Source organism: Macaca fascicularis, chromosome 7, assembly GCF_037993035.2.
Source record: "Macaca fascicularis isolate 582-1 chromosome 7, T2T-MFA8v1.1".
Lineage (NCBI taxonomy): Eukaryota > Metazoa > Chordata > Mammalia > Primates > Cercopithecidae > Macaca > Macaca fascicularis.
In genome coordinates, this window is record NC_088381.1 from 128,563,581 (window position 1) to 128,582,177 (window position 18,597).

The following is an 18,597-nucleotide window of genomic DNA, read 5'->3' on the forward strand; positions in this document are numbered from 1 at the left end:
GTTTTGTTTTTGTTTTTTTTTTTTGAGACGGAGTCTCACTCTGTCCCCCTTGCTGGAGTGCAGTGGCCGGATCTCAGCTCACTGCAAGCTCCGTCTCCCGGGTTCAGGCCATTCTCCTGCCTCAGCCTCCCGAGTAGCTGGGACTACAGGCGCCCGCCACCTCGCCCGGCTAGTTTTTTTGTATTTTTTAGTAGAGACGGGGTTTCACTGTGTTAGCCAGGATGGTCTCGATCTCCTGACCTCGTGATCCACCCGTCTCGGCCTCCCAAAGTGCTGGGATTACAGGCTTGAGCCACCGCGCCCGGCCTAACAAATAATTCTTAAGTGCCTACTATGCCCCATGCATAATACTAAATGCTGGAGAAACCAAGATGAACATGTAAAGAGGCAAACATATACTTACAGTGATACGTAAATTAGTGTCGCACTAAAGGAAGGTATAAATCCCTGTCTAATCACAGAATGGGCTATGCACAATTCTACTTGTGAGAGTAAGACAAGGCTTCCTGAAGATGTGACATTGAGTGAGTCTTGGGGATTGGGTCGTTATGAAAGAATCTGGTTCCTTTGGGGAACAGTTTATGTGGCTAGAGATGTAGGCAGAGAGGCAGAGTAGGCAGAGAGGCAGGGCCTGGATCTTGGAGACTTCGTATGGTAAAGGTTTTAAATGGTACTTCATAGGCAATGAAGAGCCATGGAAGGTTTTAAAGTGGAAAACAAGGCTGGGTTATGTCTTAAATTCTGAAAGTTCCATTTGGATGTAGTTGTAATGCGGCCAAAATGAGGACCAGACACTAGGATACCAGGTAGGGAGCAGTTGCAATAATTCAGTAGAGAAATAAGTGCCTAAATTGTAGGAGTAACCTTAGTAATGGAGAAGAAGAAACTGAATCAAGAGACAGTAAAAGAGCAGACTTGGATAGACTTGTGATCTGATAAAGGTGGGGAGAAGAAAGGGAGACAAGACTCCAGAGTGAATCCCAGATTTTTTGTCTGGCCATCTGGGTGAATAAATGTTGCTGAAATGAGCAACAGAGTTGGGGCAGGCTTAGGGAGAGTTTAATTTTCCACATGTAGAATTTTAGGTGGACTGGGACATTTTGAAAATATCTGTTAGGGAGCTGGATCTACCAGGGGACAGGTTCAGGCTGTGACAATCATCCTCAGTAGCAGTAAGTGGCTTTGGCTAACAACAGGCAACAGAATAGACATAAGACTTGGAGAGCACAAAATTCTGGAGGCAGTTGGAGGGCAAACTGCCCTAGGTGCAGTTCAAGAGCTCCTGAAGTATCTCCTGTCTGACAGCTCAGGGCAACATGGCAATAGTTTCCTAGTTCTGGCTCTCCTGCCTCCTGCAACTCCATTCTTCAGATTAGCCATGGCGACATTTTAAAGTGTAAATCATGTTATATTACTCCTTGCTTAGAAGCCATGAGTGGCTTCTCAGACTCAGATTCAAACCATTTGAGACCAATAAAGCTCTACCTGTGATCTGCCCTTGCCCACCTCTCTAGCTAGATTTATCGCATGACCCCTGGAGTCAGTGCTGTAATCCAGACACTGTCCCTCCCTCAGGGCCTTTGTACCTGCTGTTCCCTATGTCTGGAATGCTCTTGTCTAGGTCTTGCTGGCTGGCTTCCTCTTCTTACTCAATTACCTCTGCTGAAATGTTACTTCCTCAGATAACTTCCTTGACCAATCTAATGTATGTCTCCCATTCTAACATTTCATGTTAGCAATTTCATTACTCCTTGTTGTCAACTTTACAACACTGACCATTATCTGAATGTGTCTTGTTTATTCTTTACTATCTACTGTATTAGAAATGGTGATATGTAAATTTTCATTTATTGCTTCTTTTTTTTTGATACAGGATTTTGCTCAAGTGATCCTTCCGCCTCTTTCTGCCTCTTCCTCCCAAATACTGAGATTACAGGCCTAAGTCACTGTACTTGGCCCATTTATTGCTTCTTAAGGGCAAGTGAACAAGTGGGATGGAACCGTATAGCTGAAGGCTTTGAATTTCCACTGAGGGTTTTCATTTAATTTGCTAGTTTCTGAGGAGCCACAGATGTTTTAAGTAGAGCAATGATCTTGTCAAATTTTAAAAAATATTTGGTTAATGTTCTAAAATGTAACCACTTCATGATTGTGACCCTAAACTCATTGACTGAAACACTGTTCATGTTAACTGGTTTACTTACATATAAAATTGTTAAATGAGCAGAATAACAAGAATATAAAAGCCTAGACACAGTATCTGAAATTAACTTGATGACTTTAACTAGTTTTACAGAATTGTACAGTTGGTTTCCAATCTATTTTATTAACCTCCCCTTCTTTTCAGTGTAGAAGCATAGAAAACCAGGTTATATAATTTTAAAATTAGGACCAAACTGTACCAAGGCCAAATTTTATATATAGTCAGCAGCAATGCAGTTCTACTCGTTACTTTCAGTGAAACTACTGGTGGAGCCAACTGTGATGGTACCAGACTTTGGCTAATGGCAGTGCCCTAGGGATGGGTGATATTGAGTTCTTTCAATAAGGTTGAAAATAGGAGGTCTTTTGACCCTTCAATTTAATTCCATTAAACCCTACAGAGTAACTGCTGTGTGCCAAACATCACGTTCATTTCTCGGGACAAAAAAAAAAAAAGCTGGGAAGGGGAAGGTACACTTCTTCCTTTTAAGGAGGATGCAATCTAATAATTTCCCTCTATGTAGTACAGTTAATTGCATAATTATGCACAAAGACCAATGAAGGTTATTTTTCCAAAATCACTCCAATTGGCCTTATAACCATTTGTCAGATTTTGGAATGTTTGTTTTTTCCCTTCCTCTTCTTCCCTTTTCCAGGGATAAATAAAACCAACATTATCTCTTGTTTCTTTTCTAGTAAGATGAGTCATTCATATTTTAAAAAACACAGTATTGCTGGGCGCGGTGGCTCACACCTGTAATCCCAGCACTTTGGGAGGCTGAGGCAGGCAGATCACCTGAGGTCGGGAGTTCGAGACCAGCCTGACCAACATGGAGAAACCCCATCTCTACTAAAACTACAAAAAATTAGCTGGGTGTGGTGGCACATGCCTATAATCCCAGCTACTAGGGAAACTGAGTCAGGAGAATCACTTGAACCTGGGAGGCGGAGGTTGCGGTTGCCATTGCAGTCCAGCCTGGGCAACAAGAGTGAAACTCCCTCTCAAACAAAAAACAAAAAACAAAAAACACCACAATATTCCCCAAATAATTTTCAATGCAAGATATGTATAAATATAAAGTTTATTCAGCATAGTGTTTAGAAAAATAAGTTCACATCATTTCAGAAAACAAATAAACACTTAATTGTCCAGGCATAAACCCCCATTACAGTACAACATACATACTTTAGATCTCTTTGGTTGGGTAATTAAGCACAGAAATGTTCTGGGACATGCTCTGTGTGCCATCACCTAACAGTGCAGTAAAGACTCTGTTACCCCACCCCATGATATACATTCTGTATAGAGTTTCTCTTTGTGTAAGGCACAGTAAAACCATATTGAGTATATAATTGGTTGCCTCTAAACATACAGTACATGCAACAAAAGAATATTTTTGAGAACCCTGAAAGCCAAAAGTCACATGCTATATAATTTTGATTAATAAAATGTATGATGATAAATTAACATGAAATGTATCAATTAGATATAAAGTAACTGCTAGGCTCTATTATCTAAGTTTTACAAAGAGTTTAAAATATCTTTTGTGAAATGTAATTATTTTCCCCATAGTTTTCCTGAATTATTTTTATTATGAGATGATCTGTCAAAACATTTTAAAGAATGAAGAACCTGTGGCTATGAACTAATGCACGCTTGTCTAGCATGTAGCAGGGCAGGCTGCCACACATGCCCAATAATCCAACTTTTAACATGCAAGATACAAGGGCATACACAGAGAGATTTAAGGTCAGTGTGCAATTTAACTATGGATTTTTACCTATGGCTATAGTATCTACCTGCCTTTCGTAACACGAGAAAGGCACTGAAACATGTGTACAATTTAAAAAGTCTTTTCATTACTATAAATATACATGAGATATAAAGCAGTACAACACAGGTGCTCTTGCTTGATTGAGGAACAAATGCACCTTCTCTTTAAACAATAGACTGTCCTTTACTAGATTTAACTAAGAGCTAAATGCCAAACTCTGGCTGATAGAGTGCATAGATAGGCTTACACCAAAAATCCCACAGCCAGCAGCATGGGTTGGGTTTTGCAGGGAGTCATTTACCCCTATTTTGATCTTCAGGGATCATTAGAGGGTCATTTGCAGCATCTTCAAGCATTGGTTTATGTAAGAGTGAAATTCTGCCACATGAACTCCAAGGGTTCTGGGTCTGGCCCTTGGTGGCAAAAGACATTTGCAATTCTGTGCAAGGAGATCGTGGGGTTTATCTTACTCCATTCACATATACATGGGCTACATACCAACTGGCCCTTATTCTACTGAAAGAATAGAAAAGAACAATAAGTTCTTTACAATGTGCATTGATTCTTACCTGGTATATTGTGTAGCTACCTGAAGTAATTGTAGGGTTATAATTACATCATGGTGGGAGTATGAATGGGTTTCCTAGGTAAGTCTTAAGTTTTGTGCTATCTTTTCTTTTTCATAAGGGAGAAAAGAGGAAGAACGCGGAATAAAAGAGAGGCTTATTATATTTTCGGAAAACATATAAAACATTTCCAGTTGTATATATGTAGCATATATAACTTTAAAAACCTTCCCATCTCTCTTATTGGATGGGTATTTGAAAATAACAAACTCTTGATATCTGCAGCAATCAAGTGGAAAACATCATTTTTATGTAAACTACACTACAGAGCCATGTAATTAATCTCAGTAACAGGATCAGCACACACCCAAAGGAAAAACAAGCTCTGTAAGTTGTAGTAGAGTGGAAAAGAACTCTAAAACACCTGACTTTGTAAAACAAAACAAAAAACATCTAGCTTCAGCAGTTTAGGAACATTCACCAATTCTATAAAAAATGATGGGAGAGGAATTCTTCATAGGGTTCTTCATATATGCCTGCAAGTTTCATTTATGATAACAAAAGTTAAATCCTCTATGTCCCTTATTCAACATGCTTGATTGATTGACATGTAGAGAACTAGAGTGGGCCCTTTGTTCTGATCATTAAAAAAAGCAAGATGTAGCCAGGTTCGGCAGCTCACGCCTGTAATGCCAGCACTTTGGGAGGCCGAGGCGGGTGGATCATGAAGTCAGGAGATCGAGACCATTGTAGCTAACACGAAACCCCGTCTCTACTAAAAATACAAAAAATTAGCCGGGCGTGGTGGCAGGTGCCTGTAGTCCCAGCTACTCGGGAGGCTGAGGCAGGAGAATGGCGTGAACCCGGGAGGCGGAGCTTGCAGTGAGCCGAGATCACACCACTGCACTCCAGCCTGGGCAACAGAGCGAGACTCTGTCCTCCCCCCAAAAATAAAATAAACTAAAAACTAAAAACTAAAAAAGCAGGATGTGCTAATATCTAACATCTTTATGTTCAACAACTTTAAGTTATATCTGAAGAAATTATTTTTTCACTTTTTTTTTCTTTTCAGAGACTAGAGAGTAACTTTACTCACTACATACATTTATTTGCATTGTTACATCTTGTGTTCAGAGTCTTGATAAAACCATAGCCACGGCTTACAACATTAGTAAACAAGCTTCTTACAGAAACCCAAAATAATGACTTTTAAAGAAGACACGATAATATAGTGCAAACAACAGCCATTGTGTCAGAGTGTAGCCACTGATCCAAAACAACAGCCATTGTGTCAGAGTGTAGCCACTGATCCAAAACAACAGCCATTGTGTCAGAGTGTAGCCACTGATCGAAAACAACAGTCATGTGTCAGAGTGTAGCCACTGGTCCAAAACAACAGCCATGTGTCAGAGTGTAGCCACTGATCCAAAACAACAGCCATGTGTCAGAGTGTAGCCACTGATCCAAAACAACAGCCATGTGTCAGAGTGTAGCCACTGATCCAAAACACAGCCATGTGTCAGAGTGTAGCCACTGATCCGAAACAACAGCCATGTGTCAGAGTGTAGCCACTGATCCGAAACAACAGCCATGTGTCAGAGTGTAGCCACTGATCCAAAACCTTTGGAACCACGTTTCAACAGTACAGAGTCTTGCTTGATAGAATTTACATATTTTCTTTCCTTTAAAATGCTTTTCACAGCCTGTATAATCAATTTTACATGGTATTTATAACTTTCCTTGTAAAGCATCAACAATTAGTTGTTTATCCATTTGTGTGATAAATACCGTATATAATATTTAGTGAAACTTAAGTTCTTCAGATTTAAAGCAATTTTGTGGTGAAATTAACCCTGTTAGATAGTAGAAAAGAACCATCAGTGCTTCTGTTGACACTTCTGTACCTTACTACTAATAAAAAGGCCACAAGGTAAAAAGGCACATAGAATTCTATAAAAAACATATTTAAATGAATCAGAGTTGCTAATTAAAGAACAAGGATGTGAAAAAAAGTACCAAAATTCCAATATTGGGAGTTAGATTTCCTGTTTCAGTGTTATTAATATTGACCTTAATAGATTCCTGGTAAAAATCATTATTTTTAAAATCCTACAAAAAGTAAAACTTTGTTGGAAACAACTATGTTCACTTCCTGTTCAAACAATAAAAATAAATTAAACAGTAAGAAAACATATTTTTCAGTTCATAGCGCCTGAAGAGAAACATATATAGTATAAATAAAATTCACTGTAATTACTCAAATCCTGCTTACAGAACTGATATATTTACATTCATACTGAAGTTTCAGAGTTTTTAGTGGAGTTCCGCACTTTCTCAGCCACACTGAGCTATTAGAAATCACATTTGGAAATGTGTTGAGACTTAACCCAAGACTTTCTCAAAAAATGCTGAAAAAGAGGTGTGTGTGCATATATCTATGCATGCTACTTAACTTTAAAAATATGTACCATTTATGTTTCTTAACCTTTTCAATGCCCATGGAGTAAAAGTAAACAAAAACAATTGTATTATTTCTAATGGTCTGCAGCTATCTTTAATTTTCTATGTTAGGTGTATACATTTTTTAATTTAAAAAACTATCAAGTTCCATTTTGACCTTAGAATTATAGAGTCAACTAAATGATTCACTTTGACTTGACACATTTCACCTTGTTCCTTTGTCTCCATCTATTTAAAAGAGAATTTATAAGTGAACAAAAAGGCTGCAATAATGCAGTTCTACTTCTGTATACTTAACTGTGATCTTCATGCAGATCAATCTAAAGTCTCTTGTATGCATATACTTGCAAAACTAGAGTGTTTTCCTTTAAATGGGAAAATGTTTTGTGTCCTTGGGGCTTCATGAAAAGATTTGCCGCTGATGCCAAAAAGAGGTGAGGAGGAAATAGAGTTTATAAGTCTTGCATATCTTCATCCAGCTGGACAGTCTGGAGCTTGGCAAGTTCTTTTTTGTCTGTTTCCAGGTCTTCACAGACAGTATCAACCATGCCATCTAAGACATACTTGGATTTAGAGTCCAGCATCATTAAGCTACTTGTTGCTTTGCTCTCAGAATTTGGTAAGAAATTCTCTTTCATGTTAGCTACCGACTGCAGAACCAAACGATGTTCTTGGACAAAATCCTGATGTACTGCTGGGGAGGGGTGACCTACCTGATCTTCAGCTGTAGGAACTATTTCCCCAAGGGCAGCCTGAGTCATAGGGACTGACAATAGGTCTTGACCAGTAATAAGGGAGCAGTTCTGAAGAGTTGCATAGTTAGTGTTGCTGACAGATGTCACAGTAGATTTGCTTGCCACCGGTGCAGACATTGGTTGGCTATTGGCAATGTCATGGTTTAGCTCAGTGGGATTTAGTAGTGTAGGGGGACTGAGAGAAAAATTGTGAGTTGGAGATACATTAACTAATGAGGAGGCCAGTGGATGGAGGCCACTCCCCGAGATGTTTTCAGAAGACAGGTTTGCATTTACTTGTGCATTCTGATTGACAGGCATCAACTGAGAAAATACCAGGCTCCTCTCCAAGCCTTCCTGTTTCACAGATCCTATAGTCTGGCTTGTATTAGGAACCGTGTATACCACTGCACTGGGAGCAAGAGAGCTCAAGAAAACCTTTCCTTGCTGAACTGTGGCAGACTCACTTGTAAATGTACTCCCATCTGAAGTGCTTGAACTTACTGAGATATTACCTAGAAAAAATAAAGTACTGATTATCATTGATGGAAGTGACAGAGAAAGAAAAAAAGTTACACACACATGGTTTTTTCTCAGCTACAGTATCTATAAAGAAGCAACACTTCCATACAATAATTTAGCCCAATTCTGGTTCAGAATTACCTTGAGCACTTAAAACTACAGATTCCCAGGCTCTACTCCTTGAAAGTATAACTTAGTACATCTTAGAACATCTGTTTTTACCTCTCCAAGTAAATACATATATATATTTTTTTGTATAGAGACATCTTTTATTTTATGTTTAACCACAACAACACAGCCAAAAAAACTACTTGCATTCCTGAGTCGCAGGTGTGCCTGTTTCCCCATCTTTCATCAGCTTCTTAGAAAACACAAGTGATTTCCAAACCTTTACTTTTTATGTCTCATGACCTCCAATGGTCTTGAGGATAGAACATGTTAAAGGTTCTGTTGCTTATTATTTCTTTTCTTTTCTTTTTTTTTTGAGACGGAGTCTCACTCTGTCGCCAGGCTGGAGTGCAGTGGAGCGATCTTGGCTCATTGCAACCTCTGCCTCCTGGGTTCAAGCGACTCTCTTGCCTCAGCCTCCCGAGTAGCTGTGACTACAGGCATGTGCCACCACATCCAGCTAATTTTTGTATTTTTAGTAGAGACGGGGTTTCACCAGGTTGGCCAGGATAGTCCCCATCCTTTGACCTTGTGATCCACCCGCCTTGGCCTCCCAAAGTGCTGGGATTACAGGCACAAGCCACAGCGCCCGGCCTATTTCTCTTTCTTTAAAAAAAAAAAAAAAAAATTAGATTCAGGGGGCATGTGTGCATGATTGTTACACGGGTATATTGAGTAATGGTGGGGATTTGGCTTCTAGAGTACCCACCTTCCCAAGTAATTCTGATGACCAAGGGGGATTGAGAACTACTAGTTAGAAGCCAAGTGTGGAAAAAAAAAAAAAAATCTTTTCCAGGTTCTGATTCACTCAAGTTTCTGTTTCATCACTAGTAACTTGACATTTCTCAATTAGTTGATAGTTATTGCTGGCTCTGCCAGTTAGAATTAGAAAACACAAATGCAAAATGAAATGCCTTCATTCAGGACTGACTGCTCAGTAACTGACATAAAATATAAATAAATGGCAGTGTAGAACATACCACATAAAATGAGTTACCTGGGGCTTAAAACTTAACCATATAAACCTGTACAGACAAGTTGCAAACTTTCACCAATATAGCCATAAAGTAATGTCAAGTCAACAAAACATTCAAAAGCTTTTTTTGCCTTTTGTTGTGCCAGTTCTGAATTTTCAGTGTTGTAGTAATGGGAACAATTAATGGTAATATGAAATGTGCTTTTTAAAATACAGATTAACATAAAGGATCAGAGCTAATGCTTCTCTAAAAGGTTTGTATCTTTTGAGGCTCTTACTATAATGGTCTATAGAGACCAGAAGTAGAAAAAGAAATGTTAAGTAGAAAGCTAAGATGTTCAAATCAGATCACTCAGACAATGTAGATGAATTAGACCCCCTACTACCATCAAATAAAACCCTTTTTTTCCTGATTCCTCACATAGGCATGAGATGATGGCAATTAGATAATCTAGGACCTCAAATATGGTCACTGAAGGAAAGGTGGATTTGGGGGAACTTTTGTGCCTCAACCTCTGAGTAGCTGGGATTACAGATGCACGTCACCATGCTTGTCTAATTTTTGTATTTGTAGTAGAGACCAGGTTTCACCATGTTGGCCAGGCTGTTCTCAAACTCCTCAGTTCAAGTGATCTGCCAGCCTCGGCCTCCCAAAGTGCTGGGATTATGTGAATGAGGCTCACTGCAGCCTCCATCTCCTGGGCCCAAGCAATCCCTCCCACCTCAGCCTCCCAGGTAGCTAGGACTACAGGCACACACTACCATGCCCAGCTAATTTAAAAAAATTTTTTTTTTTTTTGAGATGGAGTCTTGTTCTGTCACCCAGGCTGGAGTGCAGAGGTGCAATCTTGGCTCACTGCAACCTCCGCTTCCTGGGTTCAAGCAATTCTCCTGACTCAGCCTCCCGAGTAGCTGGGATTACAGGCATGCACCATCAAGCCTGGCTAATTTTTGTATTTTTAGTAGAGACGGGGTTTTACCATGTTGCTCAGGCTGCTCTCAAACTCTCGACCTCGTGATCCACCCACCTTGGCCTCCCAAAGTGCTGGGATTACAGGCATGAGCCACCATGCCAGGCCAATTTTAAAAAATTTTTTGCAGAGATGAGGTCTCACTATGTTGCCCAGGCTGGTCTGGAATTCCTGGGTTCAAGTGATCCTCCTGCCTCAGCCTCCCAAAGTGTTGTAATTACACGTGTGACACCACATCTGGCCTCAGTAAAGTACTTTTATGAGAGAGCAGCCCAATGTTAAAGGTAATTAATTCACTGAAAACATCTTCCTTCCTGAAGTATTAGAATATTGTGATTATATTATCACCTCTATTGATAAATTAGTGCTACAGGGCTGTTTATGTCTTCCAAGTATTTTTAATGCAAAGGAATGTCTTCAAGTAAAAAGAAAACACTGTATGTGAACTCTTTTAAAACATTTAACTAGAAAGTTTAATCACAGAAATACTGGTGTTAAGAAAAACATTTCTAGGTATGTTTCAGTTATTCCCTAACATACATTTCTGTTTCAGACCACACATATGAAAAAACTGCTTTTATTTGAAAGCACTGACTTCAACTTAAGTATGCTTTTAAATTCTTATTTTTATTTTTTATTTATTTATTTATTTTTAGATACATGGTTTTGCTCTTATTGCCCAGGCTGGAGTGCAGTGGCGTGATCTCAGCTCACTGCAACCACCACCTCCAGGGTTCAAGCGATTCTCTTGCCTCAACATCCCGAGTAGCTGGGATTACAAGCATGTGCCACCATGCTCGGCTAATTTTTGTATTTTTAGTAGAGACGGGATTTCACAATTTAGTTAAGCTGGTCTCGAACTCCTGACCTCAGGTGATCCACCAGCCTCAGTCTCCCAAAGTGCTGGGATTACAGGTGTCAGCCACCGTGCCTGGCCTCTAAAATTCTTGTAGGCAACTGATTTGTGGCAAAATACATCTCAAATAGATGTTTAGTTTGTTGTGTGTGTGTTTATGAAATTGTTTGCCAATGTATGCATGAACAAAATGATTAGTTATCTTTTTATAGGGCCATAAATAGCATAATTACATGCAACATTTTCCCCAACTGCTACTGAATATTATAAATACTTCTGAATTTGTAGAAATTATAACATACATAAAAGAAAAGAGGATTTGATCTAAAATTTGATTTTTGAGCATAACTACAACTGAAGTAAAAATTGAACAATAATTTTAAGATAAAAAATCCAACTGAAAAACTATATAGGTACAAAGCATTACTTTGTAATGATAAGAAAAAAATCAGGCCGGGCGCTGTGGCTCATGCCTGTAATCCCAGCACTTTGGGAGGCTGAGGTGGGCAGATCACAGGAGTTCAAGACCAGCCTGGCCAACATGGCCAAACCCTGTCTCTGTTAAACATACAAAGATTAGCCAGGCATGGTGATACACGCCTGTAGTCCCAGCTACTAGGGAGGTTGAGGCAGGATAATCATTTGAACCCGGGAGGCAGAGGTTGCAGTGAGCCAAGATCGCGCCACTGTATTCTAGCCTGGCTGACAAAATGACTCGCTGCCAAAAAAAAAAAAAAAAAAAAAAAAAAGATGGTAATAATCATCATCATCATTATCATCTTAGTTGCTCAGACTGTGAAGTGAGTAAAAGATGTAGATATTCTACTTTTCCACATAAATCCCAGCTGTAGAAAGATAAGTCTATCTTGTCTAGACATTTTAAAGAATGGCTCAGTATCTGTGAGAAAAAACTGAAACCCCAAAATACTATATTGAGAACTGCAGTACCTAACTACCATGTAGAGATGTTGCTTGCTGGATTAAACTTATCTAGTTAAACTTATCCTTCAACTCAACCAGACGGTCTAAGGATTGACAGCGTTGTCATTTGATCTTAGTTATTTTAACTGAAAATGCTATTCTTATTCCTATTAAATGTCCCATTTAAAAACTTAGCTATTAGTTCGTAAGAATTTTCTATGGCAGTGCTCTTCTAGATTACACAATTAAAAGTATTTCTGCTTTTCTCCTTCCCCAACATACATAACATTCTTTCTGCTCAAATTTGTTGCCTTTAAAATGTGACCTGTTTGGAAATTTTCCAAACGAGAGAAAAGGTGTTAGATCCACATTAAATTATTAGCAAACTAAGCACTTTGGCTTTCCCTGTGGTTTTCATATTTTTGCCCTATGTTGGATAGTAACTTAGCTTAACTCTTTCCAGAACTTGGAACAATGATGAACTGAATAGTATGCTGCAGGACTGTCTTGTTTTACTACCATTTTGCCTAAAGATATGCAAATGTACAGAATGAAATTTAGAACAATTTTTCCATTAATTCCTTCAATAAGCTGACATAGACTATAGTTGTGGTAACAAGACAGTTGTGCATAAATTGATTTTTTTTGGGGGGGGGCGTAAAACCATCTTATAGGAAGCAGACCTTTAAAGCCAACAATTACTACTTTGGTTTTATAAAAATCTGGATTTTCAGATGTGCCTACAAGAAGGCAAACATGCATTAATATCTACCACTCCTGAATTCAAGGGATTATGCAAACTCCACTGCCAAATTCTAACCATTTCTATTTCTTTAAAGAAAAAATGACATAGAGGATCCAGGCTTGCTTAAAGTCAGTGAAGAACTAATATATCAGCCTCAGTTTTCCTGAATTTCATTTAAGTGCTTTCTCTGGAAGATTGCTGTTAGTAAAGCCACAAACCTATAAAATAAGGCTTACTGTTATCTTCATAAATAAACCCACACATTTAGGGGGTGAGTATATATGCTGAGCGATAGAAATCCAATGGCATATTCCTCTGATTTTCTTTTAGGTCTGTCAGTCTTCATTATAGGAGGAACAGGATTCAAACATAATTGATCCAGTCTTTTTAGCTTGTTCTTCTAAAACATTTTTTGGTCAAATAAATAATGCTTAGGTAAAGTGTATGCATTCTTACCAACTGCTAGACTAATTTTGTGTTCTTATCAATTTTATTAATTTTTAATATTAAAATGCCAAGCAGTGAGTTATTTTGTAAGCACTGATTGACTTATCATATTTCTGTAATTGTAGAACTGGCAGGACTTGCTATGAACTGTATTTTTCCATTCAGTTGTTAGTAAAATAAAAGCCCATCCTCATGATGCAAGGGAATAAAGCAAGTTGGATATTACATGGGTATTGTGAAAGAGGAGAATCACATCAAGGCTATTCTATAACTTCGGCAGCTAATAAGGTACCTGAACAGAAACATCAATTATAGCTATCACCGAATGCGTCACTTACAGCAACTGATGAACACATTTGCTGGTGCATGAAGGTACCAAATGAGATTGTTACCTTGTGAAGCTGCCACGGACACAGCGGGCAGCTGCAGAGGAGAGAATCCAATGCTCCCATTAAGGAACTGGCTGTTTGTGCCGGAATTGGGGATCTGGACAATGCCATACTGGTTAATTTGCACTGGTGTAGTAAAAGTCACTACAGAACCCCCATCTTGGGAAGCCACTGTTTGAATGCCTTCTCTTTTCACCTCATTGCTGGGTATCAGGCCTGGGAATGAGACAGGGACACTGGGGCTGTAGGACGTGGTGGCTGCTGAGTTAGCAGAACTCTGGAGGACTTTGAATTCCTTCACATCCTGGGAGGTAGACCCCAGTATGTCAGTCATGGATACACCATTGCTCACAATGTTTGATGACATTTTTGGTGGGTTCAATGCCACTGCCTGTGTATTTCCCACATTTAATCCATTAAGGATAACTCCACTGGGTCCCTGAATAAAAGAATTTCCATTAAGGAAGACAGGTGAAGTACTTGCAGGTACCAAGCTTCCATTCAACAGAACTCCAGAAGAGCTTAATGATATCTTAGCATTTCCAATTTGTTGCATATATACTGGCTCCATATGACTGGAAAGGCTGAGGTTGGTGATGCCATCAGATGAACTGGAGAGTGGGTGAGGAGATAAATCCTCATGTCCCTTGCTGGATTCATCTTCAGTGCTGGGGTTGCCATCTGACTCACTGTATGGAGGGGGAAATCAAGATGTTCAGAAGGTCGGGGGATGACATTCTACATAGTACCACTTGTTTGGAAAACCAGCTTCTAAATCCATTAAAGGCAGTATTTAAGGAAAGCACAGCAGGATGTCTGCTAGTCCTATTTAAACTAAGGGGCCTTTCAGCAGATTCTGACCAGCCAGAGAATCTGGGAAGATAAACTCTCAGATCCCAATCATTTAAAATAACAATAAATTCAGGGAAAGTCCAGAGATCTGGAAGATGTAAATTCAGCATTACAGAAGATAATATTTGATTTTACAGTGCAGAAGTGCTATTCCTTACTGCTAAATATGCTGCTACTGACACCATAGAAAAAAACGCCTTAGATGAGGTGGTCAGTCTTTCCTGTTTAGGAACTCCTTCCCCTCCCCTCAAACCAATTCAGATTAGTGTTATCTTGGAGGTAAATGAAACTGCCAAAGGAGCAGGAGGTGGGAAGTGTTCGGCTTTTCTTTTTTGGTCAGTTAGTTAACAAGAGATCGTTTTCTCACCTGCTCCCAAACTTCTACTCCACCAGACTGACAACTCTCTCATTCAACAAAGTGGCTGTCCTTGTTGTAGGAAAAGGCACTTTCAACCCAATAACAGTTACGTGCAGTCGCCTTTGAATCCAAAGGAAGCCAAAGGGGCCTATTTAACAAACACCATCCAGTGCCCTGGTGAGGTGGGAGGGAAAGGGTGTGGGTCACTCAGAGGCCTTTTAACTATTAGACCTCTTCCCCAATGTCCTTGGTCCCTCGGTCCCAGGCAGGGCCCTGTTCCTCAGCTCTCTGACTTGGGAGAAATACCAAATCGGGGTTGGGGGGTGGGTAGTGGTGGGGGTTTCCCATTTGGTCTGAGGCTGGGAGGGAGAGCAAAGGAGAGCAGAACAGAGGCGTTTTGGAAGCGCGACAGGACTTGGCCCAGCAGAGGATCCGACATCCCCGCAGTGCCCCGCGGTCGGTTCGCTTTCATGCCGAGGCTAGGGGATTACCCGGGCTTTGGGCTGCGGGGCCAGGAACGCAGAAAGCGCTTTGATTTACGAGCTGAGGCTGAGCCGCCGTCGCCGTCTGCGAGGGTGACTCACCGGGGGTGCGTGTGGGAGGTAGATCCGGAGAGGGGCCTAAACCAGGCAACTGGGCCGGGGGCGGGGGGTGTGGAGTTTATGGGGTGGGGGGGACAGAGAAGCCGGCAGTGGGGCGTGGGGGAGTCCCAGGGAGCGTGCCGGGCCCGCGAGCGGAGGCGGCGGGGCAGCTGGCCTGCTCGCAGTGCCCCCTTCCCACCCTCTGCCCCGGCCCTGCGGATTCCGTTGGTCCCCGAGCGCGGGACCCGCGGCCTCTAGTGGGCGCGGGGCAGGTGGTTCGGCGTAACCAAAGCGCCTTCTCTGGACCTTTCCGCATATCTGCGGAAGGCGCACGCACATCCCGGTGCACGTTTTGTTTTGGTTATCGCGAGGGCCAAGCAGGGCACCGAGCCTCCCTCCCAGCCTTGGGCGAGGAACGCCGGAGCCCAAGCCGTCGGACCCCCACAGGGGCCCAGAAGCGGCAAGGGCGGGCTGAGACCGGCTCTGGAATGTGCTGGGTGATCACCTTCACCTGGCCCAGGCGGGCTGGATCCCCGGCTTCCAGATTGCTTCCCTGAGCAGAACCTTCGAGCTGCTTTTGGATTCTTTCTCTCCTATCCCCGCGGGGCTGGAGACACCAGGTCTTTAGGCGACCTTCTCCTTACTTTGTTTCGTCCAACAAAACACACAGACGCACACACCAAGTGTCTGACTCGGGAGGACGCACAAAAGAGGTGGAAAAATCCGGTATTTTCTACCAGAGGGGGAAAACAGCTTGCCAGGCAAAAAGCTCAAACCCAGTGGGGTGGGAGCACAAGGAGGAGCACTAATAGCGCCCCTACTCCTTTGCTGCCGCCCGCCGTAAGCTAGCCTGCCCCCCGCCCGTAACTACCGTACCGGGAGGGAGTCAAGCAGCGTTCGGGGGCCGAGGGAGGAAGCAGCCCTTCAGCCCTGCTACCCCGGCTGCGCTGAAATCCGATCCTAAGGAGTTCAGAATCAGGTTTCAAAACATGACAGAGCCGAGCTGCACCAGCACCCCACGTTGCCGCGGCCGCGAAGGGAACCACAGGGGCAGGGTGAATGATTAACTCTGTCACATGAAACCTCGACGTTCCGAGACCCCTTCTTCGCCGCCAGCCCCAAAACACTCTCTTCCCTCCAGAGCAACCACCGCGACCTCCAACGCAGGCACTGGGGGCGGCTGAACCCTGGGGATCTGGGAGCGTGCGCGCGCGCCAGGCCCGGTGTGACCCCGCGGAGGTGCAGACCCCGGCCGGCGCCGGCAACCTCTGCGGGCCTCGGGCAGCAGGGAGAGCTACGGTGCCGGCGTCCACACTCGCTTCCTTAGCCCCGCCAGAAGCAGGGAGAGGGTGGCAACTTCAAAGCCAGCTGGATGGGGGTGGGAAGCCGGGCAGCAGTGACCAGCCGCGGTGGGGGCGGGGACTGAGACCTAGGCGGGCGACCAGAAACTTCTAGGGGGAGAGGGGGAGGGTAAGGAGGGAGGTTCCCCCGCCCTTCGCCTCCGCCGCCCCCCACCTCCGCCGGCAGGGAGCGAGGTGGGGGGCGGGGAGAGGTGGGCAGCCGGACCAGGCTGGTGGGGAAGGTAAGCGCCATGTTTGCGAGCACTTGGAGGAAAAGAAAGCTGGGAAGGGGGTGGGGGAGAGGAAGGGGGAGGAGGAGGAAAGTTGGCGCTCACCTTTTGGACTGGGTCTCGGAGGGGTTCCGATCGCGCTGCCGGCGGTTCTTGAACCAGTTGCTGACCTGGGTGAGGGAGAGGCCGGTGATCTTGGCCAGGTGCCGCTTCTCGGCGGGCGAAGGGTAGCGATTCTGCTTGTAGAGCTCCTTGAGCGCGTTGCGCGACTTCTCCTTGAAACAATACACCGTCTCCTCGCCGTCCCAGATGGTGCGGGGCAGGGGGAATTTCCTGCGCAGCCGGTACTTGTCCACCGCTCCTAGCGGCCGGCCGCGGGCTCGCTCGGCCTCGGTGTAGCGCGCCTTGTACCAGAGCTGCTGCAGCAGCGGGTGGTTGGCCGACTCGAAGCTGTGGCTCTCGAGGATGCTGTAGAGCTCGGGGTAGATGCCCTGGTGGAAGGCCACGAGCGCCCGCGCCTTCAGCAGGCTCTCGTTGCCACGTAGCAGGTCGCTCTGGGGCAGGGACCACAGGAACCGGGCCAGGCGGTCCAGGTTGCCCCCCTGCTGCAGTGCCTCGCACACGCAGGCGACGTGGTCGGGCGAGAAGGCCAGCGGGGTCTGCGCGGCGGCTGCAGCGTGGTGGTGCCTGCCCAGAAGTTCCGAGTGGAGTTGTACCTGATCCGCCACCGCTCCGGCCGCCGCCGTCGCCACTGCCCCTTCCTCTCCGCTCACCCTGGCGGCAGCGGTCGCGGCGTCCCCCGGCTCCAGGGGAAAAGGGGCTGGAGCCGGGGGGCTCAGCTCCACCGCCGCGCCCCCCGCCACTTCTCGGTGCGCCTCCTGCCCTTCTGAGGCGCTTTCCATCCCATTCTCCTGCTTGATGTCCGCCGCACTTGCGATCTGCCCGGTGGGGGAGGAAGAGGACATTTTTTGTTGTTTATTTTCCTCCCTCCCTCACTCCCTCGCACTCTTTTCCTCTTTCTTTCCCCCTCTCTTACTCCTCCTTCTTCGTCTCCCTCCCTCCTCTCCCCCTCCGGAAAGCCCACTCCCTCCCTCCTGGTTTCGGCTGGATCTGGCCGATCAGGTTTCCCCCCGGCCACGCAGTCACCATTAAGATAGCTGCTAGAGCAAAGTAGTGTAAACGGATAGCTGCTTTCTGCCGTTCCCCCAACGTGACTCCTCCGGTTGCTGCATACTATATGGCAGTGGCGGCCGGGCCGGCCCGGCCGAGCCACCTCATTGGCTATTTCGCATTCAGGGGGAGGAGGAGACACCGTTTCTATCCCTGTCGATCACCCGCCTCCCACTCCACCCCTTGCCTTTCCCTCTCCCCCTGACCCCCAGGCACCTATACCTGAAGGAAAACACCGACATTCTTTCCAAACCACGCTCCTGGGCGGGAAATTACCTAATGTGGCCTGAAAACTGGACAACTCTTTCAAAGAGAGGCCCTACGATTCCAGAGG

The 18,597-nt window shown here is 43.9% G+C and overlaps 2 protein-coding genes across 5 annotated transcripts in view; one reads left to right on the forward strand and one right to left on the reverse strand.

The window, feature by feature from the left end:
• Positions 1 to 3,268: 3,268 nt before the first annotated feature.
• Positions 3,269 to 18,300, reverse strand: SIX4 (SIX homeobox 4). Of its 3 annotated transcripts, XM_005561435.4 has the most exons (4): positions 18,240 to 18,300; positions 17,199 to 18,031; positions 13,736 to 14,421; positions 3,269 to 8,252 (listed from the first exon to the last, which is right to left on the reverse strand). In XM_005561435.4, exons 1-4 carry the CDS (start codon positions 18,240 to 18,242, stop codon positions 7,456 to 7,458), a joined length of 2,319 nt encoding a protein of 772 aa, XP_005561492.2. In that variant the 5' UTR covers positions 18,243 to 18,300; the 3' UTR covers positions 3,269 to 7,455. The 3 variants fall into 3 exon arrangements, with proteins under 3 accessions (XP_005561492.2, XP_005561491.2, XP_065404947.1); XM_005561434.4 differs by having other exon boundaries at positions 17,199 to 18,300; XM_065548875.1 differs by lacking the exons at positions 3,269 to 8,252; positions 13,736 to 14,421 and adding an exon at positions 14,958 to 15,116 and having other exon boundaries at positions 17,199 to 18,300.
• Positions 16,984 to 18,597, forward strand: part of MNAT1 (MNAT1 component of CDK activating kinase) — a 253,495-nt gene continuing 251,881 nt past the window's right edge. For both annotated transcript variants that reach the window (XM_073997489.1, XM_073997487.1), the window contains exon 1: positions 16,984 to 17,105. The gene's annotated coding sequence lies outside the window, so the exon portion shown is untranslated. The remainder of the gene's footprint in view (positions 17,106 to 18,597) is intronic.

Excerpts from the sequence above, each read along its gene's own strand:
- SIX4 (XM_005561434.4), bottom strand. The coding sequence starts at position 18,058 with ATGTCCTCTTCCTCCCCCACCGGGCAGATCGCAAGTGCGGCGGACATC. Across the intron at positions 14,422-17,198 it reads TCCGAGACCCAGTCCAAAAG|TGAGTCAGATGGCAACCCCA; the intron begins GTGAGCGCCAAC and ends CCCTCCATACAG. Across the intron at positions 8,253-13,735 it reads GTCCGTGGCAGCTTCACAAG|GTAATATCTCAGTAAGTTCA; the intron begins GTAACAATCTCA and ends TATTTTTTCTAG.